This window comes from Procambarus clarkii, chromosome 67 (genome assembly GCF_040958095.1).
Source record: "Procambarus clarkii isolate CNS0578487 chromosome 67, FALCON_Pclarkii_2.0, whole genome shotgun sequence".
Taxonomy (NCBI): Eukaryota; Metazoa; Arthropoda; class Malacostraca; order Decapoda; family Cambaridae; genus Procambarus; species Procambarus clarkii.
In genome coordinates, this window is record NC_091216.1 from 14,576,971 (window position 1) to 14,591,970 (window position 15,000).

A 15,000-nucleotide genomic window follows, 5' to 3' on the forward strand; every position below is an offset into this window, starting at 1 on the left:
GCATTATGTCCGTGTGTACACTGTGAGCATTATGTCCGTGTGTACACTGGGAGCATTATGTCCATGTGTACACTGTGAGCATTATGTCCGTGTGTATACTGTAAGCACTGTGTGTAAACTGTGAGCATTATGTCCATGTGTACACTGGGAGCATTATGTCCATGTGTACACTGTAAGCATTATGTCCGTTTTCTGAATGCCGAGGTTTACCGCTCCCTGAGCGATGACTGAGCATACTCTCCCGGACGAAATGCTCACACTTATACAATGACCAATGGACCTTTTCAATGAACATCTTCAGTCTGCTGTATTGTATTTTTTCCTTTTTGTTAATATTAGTGAATATTGGTATTTGTGTTGTGTGGCGACAGTTGCGAGTGTTCAAGCTAGCCAAGTCGTGGCCGACCCTCAACCTGCTCATCTCCATCATGGGCAAGACTGTGGGCGCCCTCGGTAACCTCACCTTCGTCCTCTGCATCATCATCTTCATCTTCGCCGTCATGGGCATGCAGCTCTTCGGCAAGAACTACATTGGTAGGAAGTGTGGCTTGTCTGTCTGTTTATCGCTCTGTCTGTCTGTCTGTCTGTCTGGTTGTCCGTCTGTCCGTCTCTCTCTCTCCTCTCTCTCTCCTCTCTCTCTCTCTCTCTCTCTCTCTCTCTCTCTCTCTCTCTCTCTCTCTCTCTCTCTCTCTCTCTCTCTCTCTCTCTCTCTCTCTCTCTCTCTCTCTCTCTCTCTCTCCCTCTCTCTCTCTTTTAATTTAATTGTGTAACATTTGGGTGTCATGTAATAATGAAAACAGTTAGTGTAAATTGTGGGTGCATTTGGGTTATTAAATACTGTATATGTTATTCGTAAACAATAAATTCTTCCGTTTTTCGTCGGCTCATGTAAAATTAATTGTTTAATGTACTCACCTGTGATGACTAAACCTCATATCAGAGAGTGAAGAAACGACGACGTTTCGATCCGTCCTGCACCATTATCAAGTCGTTTAACAGTCAATTCAACAGTCATTATCAAGTCTGGACCGAAAGGTCGTCGTTTCTTCACTTTCTGATGTGTAATTTGGTCATCATATCTTTAGTCACGTCATTGTGACTCATCGTCTGCGTACTCACCTGTGTATGTAGGAACCGGGCTTTAGCTCATTGGCCCTGGTTTTTGTTGTATTTACTTATGAATCATTGTTAAAAGCCTACCTCCATTCCTTCACACCTCCAGGTGGGATTTGTCTTGATATTTTGAGGAACTTGAGCCGCCCACGGGCTGGTCTGTACCTGCTCTCCCCCCAGCCCGTCCGCTCCTCCCCCCCAGCCCATCCGCTACCCCCCAGCCCGTCCGCTCTCCCCCCAGCCCGTCTGCTCCTCCCCTAGCTCGTCCGCTCCCCCACCCCCAGCCCGTCCGCTCCTCCCCTAGCTCGTCCGCTCTCCCCCCTGCCCTTCCGCTCTCCCCCCAGCCCGTCCGCTCCCCCCCCAGCCCGTCCGCTCTCCCCCCCAGCCCTTCCGCTCCCCCCCCAGCCCGCCCGCTCCCCCCCCCCAGCCCATCCGCTCTCCCCCAGCCCGTCCGCTCTCCCCCCAGCCCGTCCGCTTTCCCCCCCAGCCCGTCCGCCTCCCCTAGTCTGTCCGCTCCGCCCCCCTCCCCCGCCAGTTCGCTCCCCCCCACCCGGCCCGTCCGCTCTTCCCCAGCCCGCCCGCTCTTCCCCAGCCCGTCCGCTCTTCCCCAGCCCGCCTGCTCTCCCCCCAGCCCCCTCACTCTCCCCCCCTGATACATCCTCCGATCATTCTTCCAGGCTTGATACATTCATTAATGAATCTTTCAGGTTTGAAGTTTTGCTGGTACAGAAACTATGTGGCGGGCGGCAGGTGAGCAGCTGACTCTCTCTTGTGTTCCAGACAACGTGACGCGGTTTCCAGAGAGTCATGATGGCCAGCTACCGCGCTGGAACTTCACGGACTTTATGCACTCCTTCATGATAGTGTTCCGGGTGCTGTGTGGGGAGTGGATTGAGAGCATGTGGGACTGTATGCTGGTGGGAGACTACTCCTGTATACCCTTCTTCATGGCTACCGTCATCATAGGTAACTTGGTGGTAAGTAGCAGAGGCAGAGAGTGCTTCCCTCAGCTCACTTGGTGGTAAGTAGCAGAAGCAGAGAGTGCTTCCCTCAGCTCACTTGGTGGTAAGTAGCAGAGGCAGAGAGTGCTTCCCTCAGCTCACTTGGTGGTAAGTAGCAGAGGCAGAAAATGCTTCTTTCAGCTCACGTCAGCACGCGTCTTGCACATATAGACTACACAGGTAAGTTATCATGTGTGGCCGAGGTAAGATAACAGCCCCCGTGGTGTAGTGGTTAAGACGCTCGCCTGGCGTTTCGCAAGCGCTTTGTCCTGGGTTTGTATCCTGACCGGGGAGGATTTACTGGGATCCTTAACTGTAGCCTCTATTTAACTCGACAGTAAAATGGGTACTTGGTTGTTAAATGATTCTTCGCGGGGGTCGTATTCTAGGGACCATAGGATTAATGACTTGCCCGAAACGCTACGCGTACTAGTGGCTGTATAAGAATGTAAGAACTCTTGTATATATAAATAAATACAAAAATAAATAAATAAAGATGAGAGTAGGGAGGCTATTAGACGGTGTGTTCCCTGCGCCTCCCGGTTCCCTATGGAGGCGGCTATAGTCTAAGAATGTGTTCTTATGCTCACCTATTCTTTCCCGTGTGGAATGTGTAGGTTCTTGGTGGATACCATATCCCTTCTGCGTAAGTGGTTACTAATGCCATCCCAGCAAACACACACGTAATGGTAGCAACGGTAAGTAGTAATGATGCATAATTATGGTTACTGTGCACTCAGCTAGTTGTGCTTGAGGGGGTTGAGCTTTGGCTCTTTGGTCCCATCAACCAACTGGTGAAGGGAGAGTGTGTGTGTGTTGTTAGGATGTTATCACATGATATTGTATATATGAAATCAATGTTTTCTGGTCAATGGAAGGGGTTTAGTGCGTGGGGCCAGCAGGAGAAGGGGCAGAGGTAGAGGGGAAAGCTAACTTCACTCCTGGTGCCAGGTGCTGAACCTGTTCTTGGCCCTGCTACTGAGCAGCTTCGGCGCCTCCAACCTCTCCGCGCCGGTGAGTGATGGTGAGCCAAACAAGCTGTCCGAGGCCTTCGACCGCATAGCCCGCTTCAAAGCTTGGGTGAAGGGTTCCATCATGAACGGTCTGAAGCATATCCGCGCCAAGCTTACCAACCAGATCAGCGATCAGACACCAGGTTGGTCTCCCCCTCATCACACACACCATCACTATCAGGTTGGTCTCTCCGTCACCACACACACCATCACTATCAGGTTGGTCTCCCCCTCACCGCACACCATCACTATCAGGTTGGTCTCTCCGTCACCACACACACCATCACTATCAGGTTGGTCTCCCCCTCACCGCACACCATCACTATCAGGTTGGTCTCCCCCTCACCACACACACCATCACTATCAGGTTGGTCTCCCCCTCACCGCACACCATCACTATCAGGTTGGTCTCCCCCTCACCACACACACCATCACTATCAGGTTGGTCTCCCCCTCACCGCACACCATCACTATCAGGTTGGTCTTCCCCTCACCATACACCATCACTACCAGGTTGGTCTCCCCCTCACCACACACACCATCACTATCAGGTTGGTCTCCCCCTCACCACACACACCATCACTATCAGGTTGGTCTCCCCCTCACCGCACACCATCACTATCAGGTTGGTCTTCCCCTCACCATACACCATCACTACCAGGTTGGTCTCCCCCTCACCACACACACCATCACTATCAGGTTGGTCTCCCCCTCACCACACACACACCATCACTACCAGGTTGGTCTCCCCCTCACCACACACACACCATCACTATCAGGTTGGTCTCTCCCTCACCACACACACACCATCACTACCAGGTTGGTCTCCCCCTCACCACACACACACCATCACTACCAGGTTGGTCTCCCCCTCATCACACACACCATCACTATCAGGTTGGTCTCCCCCTCACCACACACACCATCACTACCAGGTTGGTCTCCCCCTCACCACACACACACCATCACTATCAGGTTGGTCTCTCCCTCACCGCACACCATCACTATCAGGTTGGTCTTCCCCTCACCATACACCATCACTACCAGGTTGGTCTCCCCCTCACCGCACACCATCACTATCAGGTTGGTCTCCCCCTCACCACACACACCATCACTATCAGGTTGGTCTCCCCCTCACCGCACACCACCACTATCAGGTTGGTCTTCCCCTCACCATACACCATCACTACCAGGTTGGTCTCCCCCTCACCACACACACCATCACTATCAGGTTGGTCTCCCCCTCACCACACACACACCATCACTACCAGGTTGGTCTCCCCCTCACCACACACACACCATCACTATCAGGTTGGTCTCTCCCTCACCACACACACACCATCACTACCAGGTTGGTCTCCCCCTCACCACACACACACCATCACTACCAGGTTGGTCTCCCCCTCATCACACACACCATCACTATCAGGTTGGTCTCCCCCTCACCACACACACCATCACTACCAGGTTGGTCTCCCCCTCACCACACACACACCATCACTATCAGGTTGGTCTCTCCCTCACCACACACACACCATCACTACCAGGTTGGTCTCCCCCTCACCACACACACACCATCACTACCAGGTTGGTCTCCCCCTCATCACACACACCATCACTATCAGGTTGGTCTCCCCCATCACCACACACACCATCACTACCAGGTTGGTCTCCCCCCATCACACACACCATCACTATCAGGTTGGTCTCCCCCTCACCACACACCATCACTATCAGGTTGTTCTCCCCTCACCACACACCATCACTATCAGGTTGTTCTCCCCTCACCACACACATCATCACTACCAGGTTGGTCTTCCCTTCACCACACACAATTACTACCACCAGCACTTACCACCATCACCGTCCACCACAACCACCTCAACCTCCACAACCACCTCAACCTCCACCATGACACCCACGTCTACATTTAGCTTCTAAATCACTTCACTTTGCAATGCTTCTCTTCAATATATGGCACTGTGATCAAGCAACATTTCGCACTAAATGGTAATCAGGAACGGTAATCATAATTTTGTTTAACGGCATATATTATATTCTCCCGCACTCGCACAGATTTATAAAGAGAGTACCACCTCTAATTGAACTCCGTCTCATGCACGTGTATATTATTGATAAGTTAACTGCCTATGATTGTTCTTGAAGTCACAAGATGACGCGGAAAACAACACATGAGATCATAAGCATTCATTCATATATGTGTGTGTATATATATGTATATATATATGTATATATATATATATATATATACATATATATATATATATATATATATATATATATACATATATATATATATATATATATATATATATATATATATATATATACACATTTAATTCAATATGACTGCATTTTCTGTATTGATTATTTTCTTGTTTAATGCTTCTATCCCTCTGACTAGTGCTCTTGCATCTGGGTTTAATTGGAAGAGGAGTTCTCCAAAAGTCATGTTCGTTCGAGGTGAAGAAAAAGAAATAAATAACTGTAAAATGTATTACACTTATTATAAAATTACACAACGTTTCGAACCTACATGGTTCATTCTTAAGCGATGTGACAGTACAGGGCATATTTCATTTATACCATTAGGAGGTCAGGTGTAGACAAATGGATCGAACAATGAGGTCAGGTGTAGACAAATGGATCGAGGAATGGGTTTACCACTTACCCACTGCTCCGAATGGAGTAACGTGAGTAGGGAGTTTGAAAGAATAACTCAGGTGTTGGTGAACAATGGATATAGCAACACAAATAAACACTGCTATAAGAAGCCACCTGGACCGATGGTACAATCCTGAACCTAGAACAGAAACCACAACATTTCCAATAAAATTATATTACAAATCAACTATGCACAGTGAACATAAAAAAAGACGAAAGAATAATGAAAGAAATAATTCGTAAAGGAATAAAAAGCATTACTCCTGACCAAAACATAGACCTAATCATATTCTATAAAACAAAGAAGACTACCGACCTCCTTATTAAAAACAGCCCGAAGCCGACGGAGAACCCTTTACAGCAGTCAAACGTTGTATACATGTACACTTGCCCCCACGAAGGATGTAACCTTCAGTCTAAGTACATAGGTATGACGTCGACCAAGCTGACGAGGTATTTGACCTGTTATCTTCAAACCGGTGCCCCCAGAAATCACATGAGACAAGCCCATGACATCACCTTAACAAGAGAAATGCTGAATAAAATCACTTGTACAATAGACAAAACCCAAGATGTAAGAAGATTACAAATTCTTGAAACAATCCATATAAAAATAGAACAACACACCATAAATACCCAAATTACGAAACTATTCACTCTACCCAACATGAGAATAAGAACAAGACTAGAACGTGAAGATGCCAACATAGAAGACACTGTTCAACATGCCACGCCCACTACACCTGATTAATCTTGGTATGTGTTTCGTACCCTATTTCGCCTTATTTTACTCTTTTTCGACTTTATTCCTTATTCTTAATCCATTTGTATACCCTACAAAACCCATTGCTCGATAAGTCCAATTCGGGCTCACCATAGCCCGTGCTACTTAGAACTTTTTGTTCCCAGTAGCTAAATCTATAACAACAACATCCATTTGTCTACACCTGACCCCATTGTTCGATCCATTTGTCTACACCTGACCCCCGTAATGGTAAAAATACAATACACCGTGTACTGTCACATTAGGTCTGTGCATTAGAAAACAGGATGAAACAAAGGATAGCCACCATAACAGCAAAACTTATTGGAACCACCGCCAGACTGTCAATCAAAGACAGCATACAGAGATCCTTTCAGATAAACCTTTAATTTAGAACAAGCACATGGATGGATAATTTGGTCAAGACTCTTAGAGAAAGTGGACCTGAAATGGACCATTAGAAACAAAGTGGAAGATAGACCATATCAACACTTTTGGCAGCCTCCTGCATGGGAAGAATCGAGTTTAAAGATAATAATTGAATACAAGATTTTCTTTCAGCTAGTGTTACCATTATTTCTCCTCGTGTCATTCCGATATTGCCCCCGAGGAGGGTCCCTCTTCCTAAGTTTTGTAAAACTTTGACCCACGTGACTAAAGCTTTTACATCTTCTACAGTTTTGAAACAGTAATAATGAAGAGCAGCATTGTCAAGTTATTCATACAGATTTCCTTAGGCCTGATAGATGACATCACCGTAGTCCTGATAGATGAGATCAGAGTAGGCCTGATAGATGAGATAGATGACAAGTCGTGTACAAAATAGTTTTGTAAAAGCCACAGACTGCAGTGTATAGAGGTAGAGTAGCAGTGAATAAAGGTAGAGTAGCAGTGTACAGAGGTAGAGTAACTGTGTACAGAGGTAGAGTAGCCGAGTGTAGAGGTAGAGTAGCCGAGTGTAGAGGTAGAGTAACTGTGTACAGAGGAAGAGTAGCAGTGTACAGAGGTAGAGTAGCGGTGTACAGAGGTAGAGTGGCGGTGAACAGAGGTGGAGTGGTGGGGTACAGAGGTAGAGTAGCAGTGTACAGAGGTAGGGTAGCGGGGTACAGAGGTAGAGTAGCGGTGTACAGAGGTAGAAAAGCGGTGTACAGAGGTAGAAAAGCGGTCTACAAAGGTAGAGTGGCAGTGTATGGATGTAGAGTAGCGGGGGGTACAGAAGTAGAGTAGCCGGGTACAGAGGTACAGTAGCAGTGTACAGAGGTACAGTAGCGGTGTACAGAGGTAGAGTATCGGTGTGCAGAGGTACAGTAGCAGGGTACAGAGGTAGAGTAGCAATATACAGAGGTAGAGTAACAGTGTAAACAGTGTACAGAGGTAGAGTAGCGGGGTACAGAGGTAGAGTAGCGGTGTACAGAGGCAGAAAAGCGGTGTACAGAGGTAGAAAAGCGGTCTACAGAGGTAGAAAAGCGGTCTACAAAGGTAGAGTGGCAGTGTACAGATGTAGAGTAGCGGGGGGTACAGAAGTAGAGTAGCCGGGTACAGAGGTAGAGTATCGGTGTACAGAGGTACAGTAGCAGGGTACAGAGGTAGAGTAGCAATATACAGAGGTTGAGTAGCCGTGTACAGAGGTAGAGTAGCTGTGTACAGAGGTTGAGTAGCAGTGTACAGAGGTAGAGTAGTAGTGTACAGAGGTAGAGTAGCGGTGAACAGAGGTAGAGTGGTGGGGTACAAAGGTAGAGTAGCGGTGAACAGAGGTAGAGTGGTGGGGTACAAAGGTAGAGTAGCGGTGTACAGAGGTTGAGTAGCAGTGTACAGAGGTAGAGTAGCGGTGCGCAGAGGTAGAGTAGCGGTGCACAGAGGTAGGGGAGCAGTTTACAGAGGTAGAGTACCGATGTACAGAGGTAGAGTGGCAGTGTACAGAGGTAGAGCAGCAGTGTACAGAGGTAGAGTGGTGGGGTACAAAGGTAGAGTAGCAGTGTACAGAGGTAGAGTAGCGGTGTACAGAGCTAGAGTAGTGGTGTACAGAAATAGACTGGCAAACAGTAGTAGTAGGGTGAGGTAGAGTGGCAGTGTACAGAGGTTGAGTGGCGGTGTACAGAGGTTGAGTGGCGGGGTACAGAGGTACAGTAGCAGTGTACAGAGGTACAGTAGCGGTGTACATAAGTAGAGTAGCGGTGTACAGAGGTAGAGTAGCAGTATACAGATGTAGAGTGGCGGTGTACAGAGGTTCAGTAGCAGTGTACAGAGGTTGGGTAGTAGTGTACAGAAGTTGAGTAGCAGTGTACAGAGGTAGAGTAGCAGTGTACAGAGGTAGGGTAGCGGTTTACAGAGGTAGATTACCGGGGTACAGAGGTTGAGTGGCAGTGTACAGAGGTAGAGCAGCAGTGTACAGAGGTAGAGTAGCGGTGTACAGAGGTAGAGTAGCGGTGTACAGAGGTAGAGTAGCAGTGTACAGAGGTAGAGTGGCGTTGTACAGAGATAGGGTGGCGGTATACAAAGGTAGAGCAGCAGTGTACAGAGGTAGAGTGGCGGTGAACAGAGGTAGAGTGGTGGGGTACAGAGGTAGAGTAGCGGTGTACAGAGGTAGAGTAGCGGTGTACAGAGGTAGAGTAGCGGTATACAGAGATAGAGTAGCGGTGTTCAGAGGTAGAGTAGCAGTGTACAGAAATAGACTGGCGGTGTAAAGAGGTAGAGTAGCGGTGTACAAAGGTAGAGTAGCAGTGTACAAAGGTAGAGTAGCAGTGTACAGAGGTAGAGTGACGTTGTACAGAAGTAGAGTAGCGGAGTACAGAGGTAGAGTGACGGTGTACAGAGGTAGAGTAGCGGTGTACAGAGGAAGGGTGGCAGTGTACTGAGTTAGAGTAGCGGTGTACGGAGGAAGAGTGGCGGTATACAGAGGTAAAGTGGCAGTGTACAGAGGTAGAGTTGCGGTGTACAGAGGTAGAGTAGCGGTGTACAGATGTAGAGTAGCGGTGTACAGAGGTAGAGCGGCGGTGTACAGATGTAGACTAGCGGCGCACAGACGTAGAGTAGCGATGCACAGATGTAGAGTAGCAGTGTATAGAGGTCGAGTGGCGGTGTACAGAGGTCGAGTGACGGTGTACAGAGGTCGAGTGGCAGTGTTCAGATGTAAGAGTAGCGGCACACAGATGTAGAGTACCGGTGTACAGATGTAGAGTAGCAGTGTACAGAGGTAGAGTGGCGGTGTACAGAGGTAAAGTTGCGGAGTATAGAGGTAGTGGCGGTGTACAGAGGTAGAGTGGCGGTGAACACAGGTAGAGTGGCGGTGTTCAGAGGTAGAGTGGCGGTTTACAGATGTAGAGTGGCGGTGTATAGAGGTAGGATATTGGTGCACAGAGGTAGAGTAGCAGTGTACAGAGGTAGAGTGGCAGTGTACAGAGGTAGAGTAGCAGTGTACAGAGGTAGAGTAGCAGAGTACAGAGGTAGAGTGGCGGCATAGAGAGGTAGAGTAGCGGTGTACAGAGGTAGAGTAACAGCGTACAGATGTAGAGTGGCAGTGTACAGAGGTAGAGTGGCGGTGAACAGAGGAAGAGTGGCGGGGTACAGAGATAGAGTAGCAGTGTACAGAGGTAGAGTAGGGGTGTACAGAGGTAGAATAGCGGTGTACAGAGGTAGAGCAGAAGTGTACAGATATAGAGGGCCGGTGTACAGAGGTAGAGTGGCAGTGTACAGATGTAGAGTAGCGGTGTTCAGAGGTAGAGTAGCGGTGTACAGAGGTAGAGTAGTAGGGTACAGAGGTACAGTAGCAGTGTACATAGGTACAGTAGCGGTGTACATAGGTACTGTAGCGGTGTACAGAAGTAGAGTAGCGGTGTACAGAGGTAGAGTAGCAGTATACAGAGGTAGAGAAGTAGTGTACAGAGGTAGAGTAGCAGTGCACAAAGGTAGAGTAGCAGTGCACAGAGGTAGAGTAGCAGTGTACAGAGGTAAAGCAGCAGTTTACAGAGGTAGAGTAGCGTTGTACAGAGGTAGAGTAGCGTTGTACAGAGGTAGAGTAGCGGGGTACAGAGGTAGAGTGGCGGTGTGCAGAGATAGGGTGGCGGTTTACTGAGGTAGAGCAGTGGTGTACAGAGGTAGAGTAGTGATGTACAGAGGTAGGGTGGCGGTGTACTGAGGTAGAGTAGCGGTGTACAGAGGTAGAGTGGCAGTGTACAGAGGTAAAGTAGCAGTGTACAGAGGTAGAGTAGCGGAGTACAGAGGTGGAGTAGCGGTGTGCAGTGGTAAAGTAACGGTTTAGAGGTAGAGTAACGGTATACAGAGATTGTGTAGCGGTGTACAGAGGTAGAGTAGCGGTTTACAGAGGTAGGACCAGAGCTGGACAGTGGCATGATTAGTGAGTCAGTGTTGACGCGGCGTCTTACAGACCCACGGGACGGGGAGGCCGACGACATCATGATGGACGGACAGATGGCCAACAAGAAGCTCCCCAAGGACCACACCCACGTCGACATTCCCATGGACGGCTTCGACTTTGTAGGTGAGTACGCAGTGGAAATGGTTACCCCCACCAGTATTTCAGGTCCATCCATCTTTGCAAGACTTACGGGATCACTATAGCCCGTTTCTCAGGACATTTCGCTCTGAGTAGCTAAATCTAAAACAACAACTTTTGCAAGACCTAAGTTACAGCCCTGCTCTTGTGCCAGGTAAGGCCACTGCGGGCTCACCAGAGTCCATGCTACTTGGAACGTTTTGTGTTGAGTAGCTGAATCTAACACAATACTAACATTTGCAAGACAAAACATCCATCTTTGAGGCCGATCCAAGCTCCTATGGTTCAAGGCATACCTGTACCGTGTTGCATAGGGTCACGGTTGTATGTATGTATGTAATGTAACGGTTCGCCTCCGGGAGAACATCGTTCTCTCCACCGCAGAGATTTTAGCATAAATCTCCGCCACCTCTGACAGCCTGGAGACAAAATAGGGTGTTCATCTGCTCTTTTCCAGCGATTCACACTTTGAGAAGATATTCATCACCACCGCCCCGACCACCCTGCAAGACGCTACCTGGCGGACAGGACCGTTTTTGCCAGGAAGACCGACCGCAACGACGACGACATCCTTTCCAGCATTAACGACCAGAACACGATGCTGACAGCGGTAAAGACCATTTCCAACGCCGAAGTAGAGTAACGAATAAACTTCCGACAGCTGCTATACCCGATGACCCAGCTTCCACAACTGCTACCGAACCCTCCGCTCCGGGATCCCTGATCCGACCCCCAGGAAACCCTCACGGTCCGGCCACAGCGACTCGGCAGTTGTCGGAGCTTGTCCCACTGACAGGGACGGCAGCAGCCCCCAGGACAGCTGACCAGGGCGACGAGGCCGATTCCGATGACTCGCCCGACTCTGAAGATGAACTCAAGGAAGCCGATCACGATGACTCCACCGACTCCCATGCTTCAGTCGATGTCACCGGCTCTCCTGCTCCTCGTGAGGCCGCCCCGGGACCATCTCCAAATCCTGCACTGGCACCAACCAGACTGACAGGCTCCCATGCTGCCTCCTCACGGTATATCCGACGTGGCCACCTACTTTCCAAGGAGGACAGATAGCATAACTCCATAATCCACAACGACTACTGGGAATAACTCCATAATCCACAACGACTACTGGGAATAACTCCATAATCCACAACGACTACTGGGAATAACTCCATAATCCACAACGACTACTGGGAATACAAGTGTAGGGAAGCAGGAAGGATCCTTCGCATGGTCGTTTCTCAAGAACACCTCTATCACCTCTGCGACTTCGACACCTTGAAGAAGGAAATTCGACCAGACTACCAACTTCGGCGAACTGGGATAAGGAAACCAATCCTCTTACAACATCCAGACATCTCCCCCTAGACAGGCCAACTGTGGCCAGCCCTGCTGACTCCTGTGGCACTCAACTGTAAGTGTATACCCCATGAATTCACCGGTCTGACCAGCTTTATGGTCTTGGACTGGATTGGTGCATCCATGGACCCCATCCCCAGTACCAGCTATTGATACAGATATTGGTTCCGAAGAGCCTCCACATATGGGCTCACCATAGCCCGTGCTACATGGAAGTTTTTTTCTAGTAGGTGAATCTAAAACAACAACAACAGGGTAACCGAAAACCCCCCACATCTCCTGTGCCAGTTAAGTACGACGGGCTCACATTAACCCATGCTGCTAGGAACTATTTGTTCAGAGTAGCTGAATTTAAAACAACAACAACACTAGGGTAACCCACAACCCGCACATCTCCTGTGCCAGGTAAGTACGACGGGCTCACTATAACTCGGGCTGCTAGGAACATTTAGTTCAGAGTAGTTGAATAAAAAACAATAGGGTGAACCACCACCCGCACATCTGTGCCAGGTAAGTACGATGGGCTCACCATAGCCCATACTACTAGGCACTTTTAGTTCCGAGTAGCTGAATCTAAAACAACAACAGAGTAACAGACCACCCGCACATCTCCCGTGCCAGGTAAGTACGACGTGCTCACCATAAACCGAGCTGCTAGGAACTTAGTTCCGAGTAACTGAATCTAAAAACAACAGGGTAACCCGCACATCTCCTGTGCTAGGTATGTACGACGGGTTCACCATAGCCCGTGCTGCTAGGAACTTTTAGTTCAGAGTAGCTGAATCTAAAACAACACTAGGGTAACCCACCGCCCGCACATCTCCTGTACCAGGTAAGTACGATGGTCTCACTATAACTCGTGCTGCTAGGAACTTTTAGTTCAGAGTAGTTGAATAAAAAGCAACAGGGTAAACCACCAAAAAAAAGGGGCCTCGTAGCCTGGTGGATAGCGCGCAGGACTCGTAATTCTGTGGCGCGGGTTCGATTCCCGCACGAGGCAGAAACAAATGGGCAAAGTTTCTTTCACCCTGAATGCCCCTGTTACCTAGCAGTAAATAGGTACCTGGGTGTTAGTCAGCTGTCACGGGCTGCTTCCTGGGGGTGGAGGCCTGGTCGAGGACCGGGCCGCGGGGACACTAAGGCCCCGAAATCATCTCAAGATAACCACCCGCACATCTCCTGTGCCAGGTAAGTACGACGGGCTCACCATAGCCCGTGCTACTAGGAACTTTTAGTTCCGAGTAGCTGAATCTAAAACAACAACAGGGTAACCCACCACCCGCACATCTCCTGTGCCAGGTAAGTACGACGTGCTCACCATAGACCGAGCTGCTAGGAACTTAGTTCCGAGTAGCTTAATCTAAAACAACAGGGTAACCCGCACATCTCCTGTGTCAGGCATGTACGACGGGCTCACCATAGCCCGTGCTGCTAGAAACTTTCAGTTCCGGGTAGCTGAATCTAAAACAACAGCAATGGGTAACTCACACTCAGAGACATTTCAAGATGCTTCACGACCAAAGACCACATTCACTCCAAACATCTACCACTTACGGGCTGTTCGTGTCCGTGCCACCTCTTGGGTGGCTTAATCATTATCAATCTGGTAATCCACCTCACTATTCTGTGGTACACAGTGGCATTGGTAATCCCACTTCGCTGTACTCTATAGTACACAGTGGGATGGGTAACCCCAGTTTGCTATACTGTATAGTGCACAGTGGGATGGGTAACCCCATCTCACTATACTGTATAGTACACAGTGGGACGGATAACCCCACTTCACTGTACTGGATGGCACAGTGGAACTGGTAACCCCACCTCACTATACAGTGGGATGGGTAGCCCCACCTCACTACAGTACACAGTGGCACGGATAACTGCACCTCGCTGTACTGTATAGTACACAGTGGGATGGGTAATCCTACCTCACTATACTGTATAGTACACAGTGGGACGGGTAACCCCACCTCATTGTACTGGACAGTACACAGTGAGGTGGGTAACCCAACCTCGCTGTACTGGACAGTACACAGTGGGGCGGGTAACCCTACCTTGCTGTATTCTATGGTACACAGTGGGACGGTTAACACCACCTCACTATACTGTATAGTACACAGTGGGATGAATAACCCCACCTTGCTGTACTCTATAGTACAAAGTGGGACGGGTAACCCCACCTCACTATACTGTATAGTACACAGTGGGATGGGTAACCCCACTTGGCTGTAGTAGATAGTACACAGTGATACGGGTAACTCCACGTTGCTGTACTTTATAGTACACAGTGGTATGGGTAACCTCACCTCACTATACTACATAGTACACAGTGGGACGGTTAATCCCACCTCACTACACTACACAGTGGGACGGGTAACCCCACCTTGCTGTACTGGATTGTACACAGTGGGATGGGTAACCGCACTTCACTGTACTGGACAGTACACAGTGGGACTGGTAACCCCACCTCGCTGTACTGAACAGTACACAGTGGGACGAGTAACCCCACCTCGCTGTACTTTATAGTACACAGTGGGACGGGTAATCCAACCTCAC

General features: G+C 49.0%; 1 protein-coding gene across 9 annotated transcripts in view; it reads left to right on the forward strand.

The window, feature by feature from the left end:
- Nucleotides 1-15,000, forward strand: part of LOC123767550 (sodium voltage-gated channel paralytic) — a 328,629-nt gene that overhangs the window by 238,727 nt on the left and 74,902 nt on the right. For 7 of the 9 annotated variants that reach the window (XM_069310346.1, XM_069310351.1, XM_069310345.1 and 4 more), the window contains 4 exons: nucleotides 372-534; nucleotides 1,894-2,090; nucleotides 3,066-3,270; nucleotides 10,939-11,073. In XM_069310346.1, coding sequence (XP_069166447.1) covers nucleotides 372-534; nucleotides 1,894-2,090; nucleotides 3,066-3,270; nucleotides 10,939-11,073 — 700 coding nt within the window. The remainder of the gene's footprint in view (nucleotides 1-371; nucleotides 535-1,893; nucleotides 2,091-3,065; nucleotides 3,271-10,938; nucleotides 11,074-15,000) is intronic. The other 2 variants (XM_069310354.1, XM_069310348.1) reach the window with 1 other exon arrangement.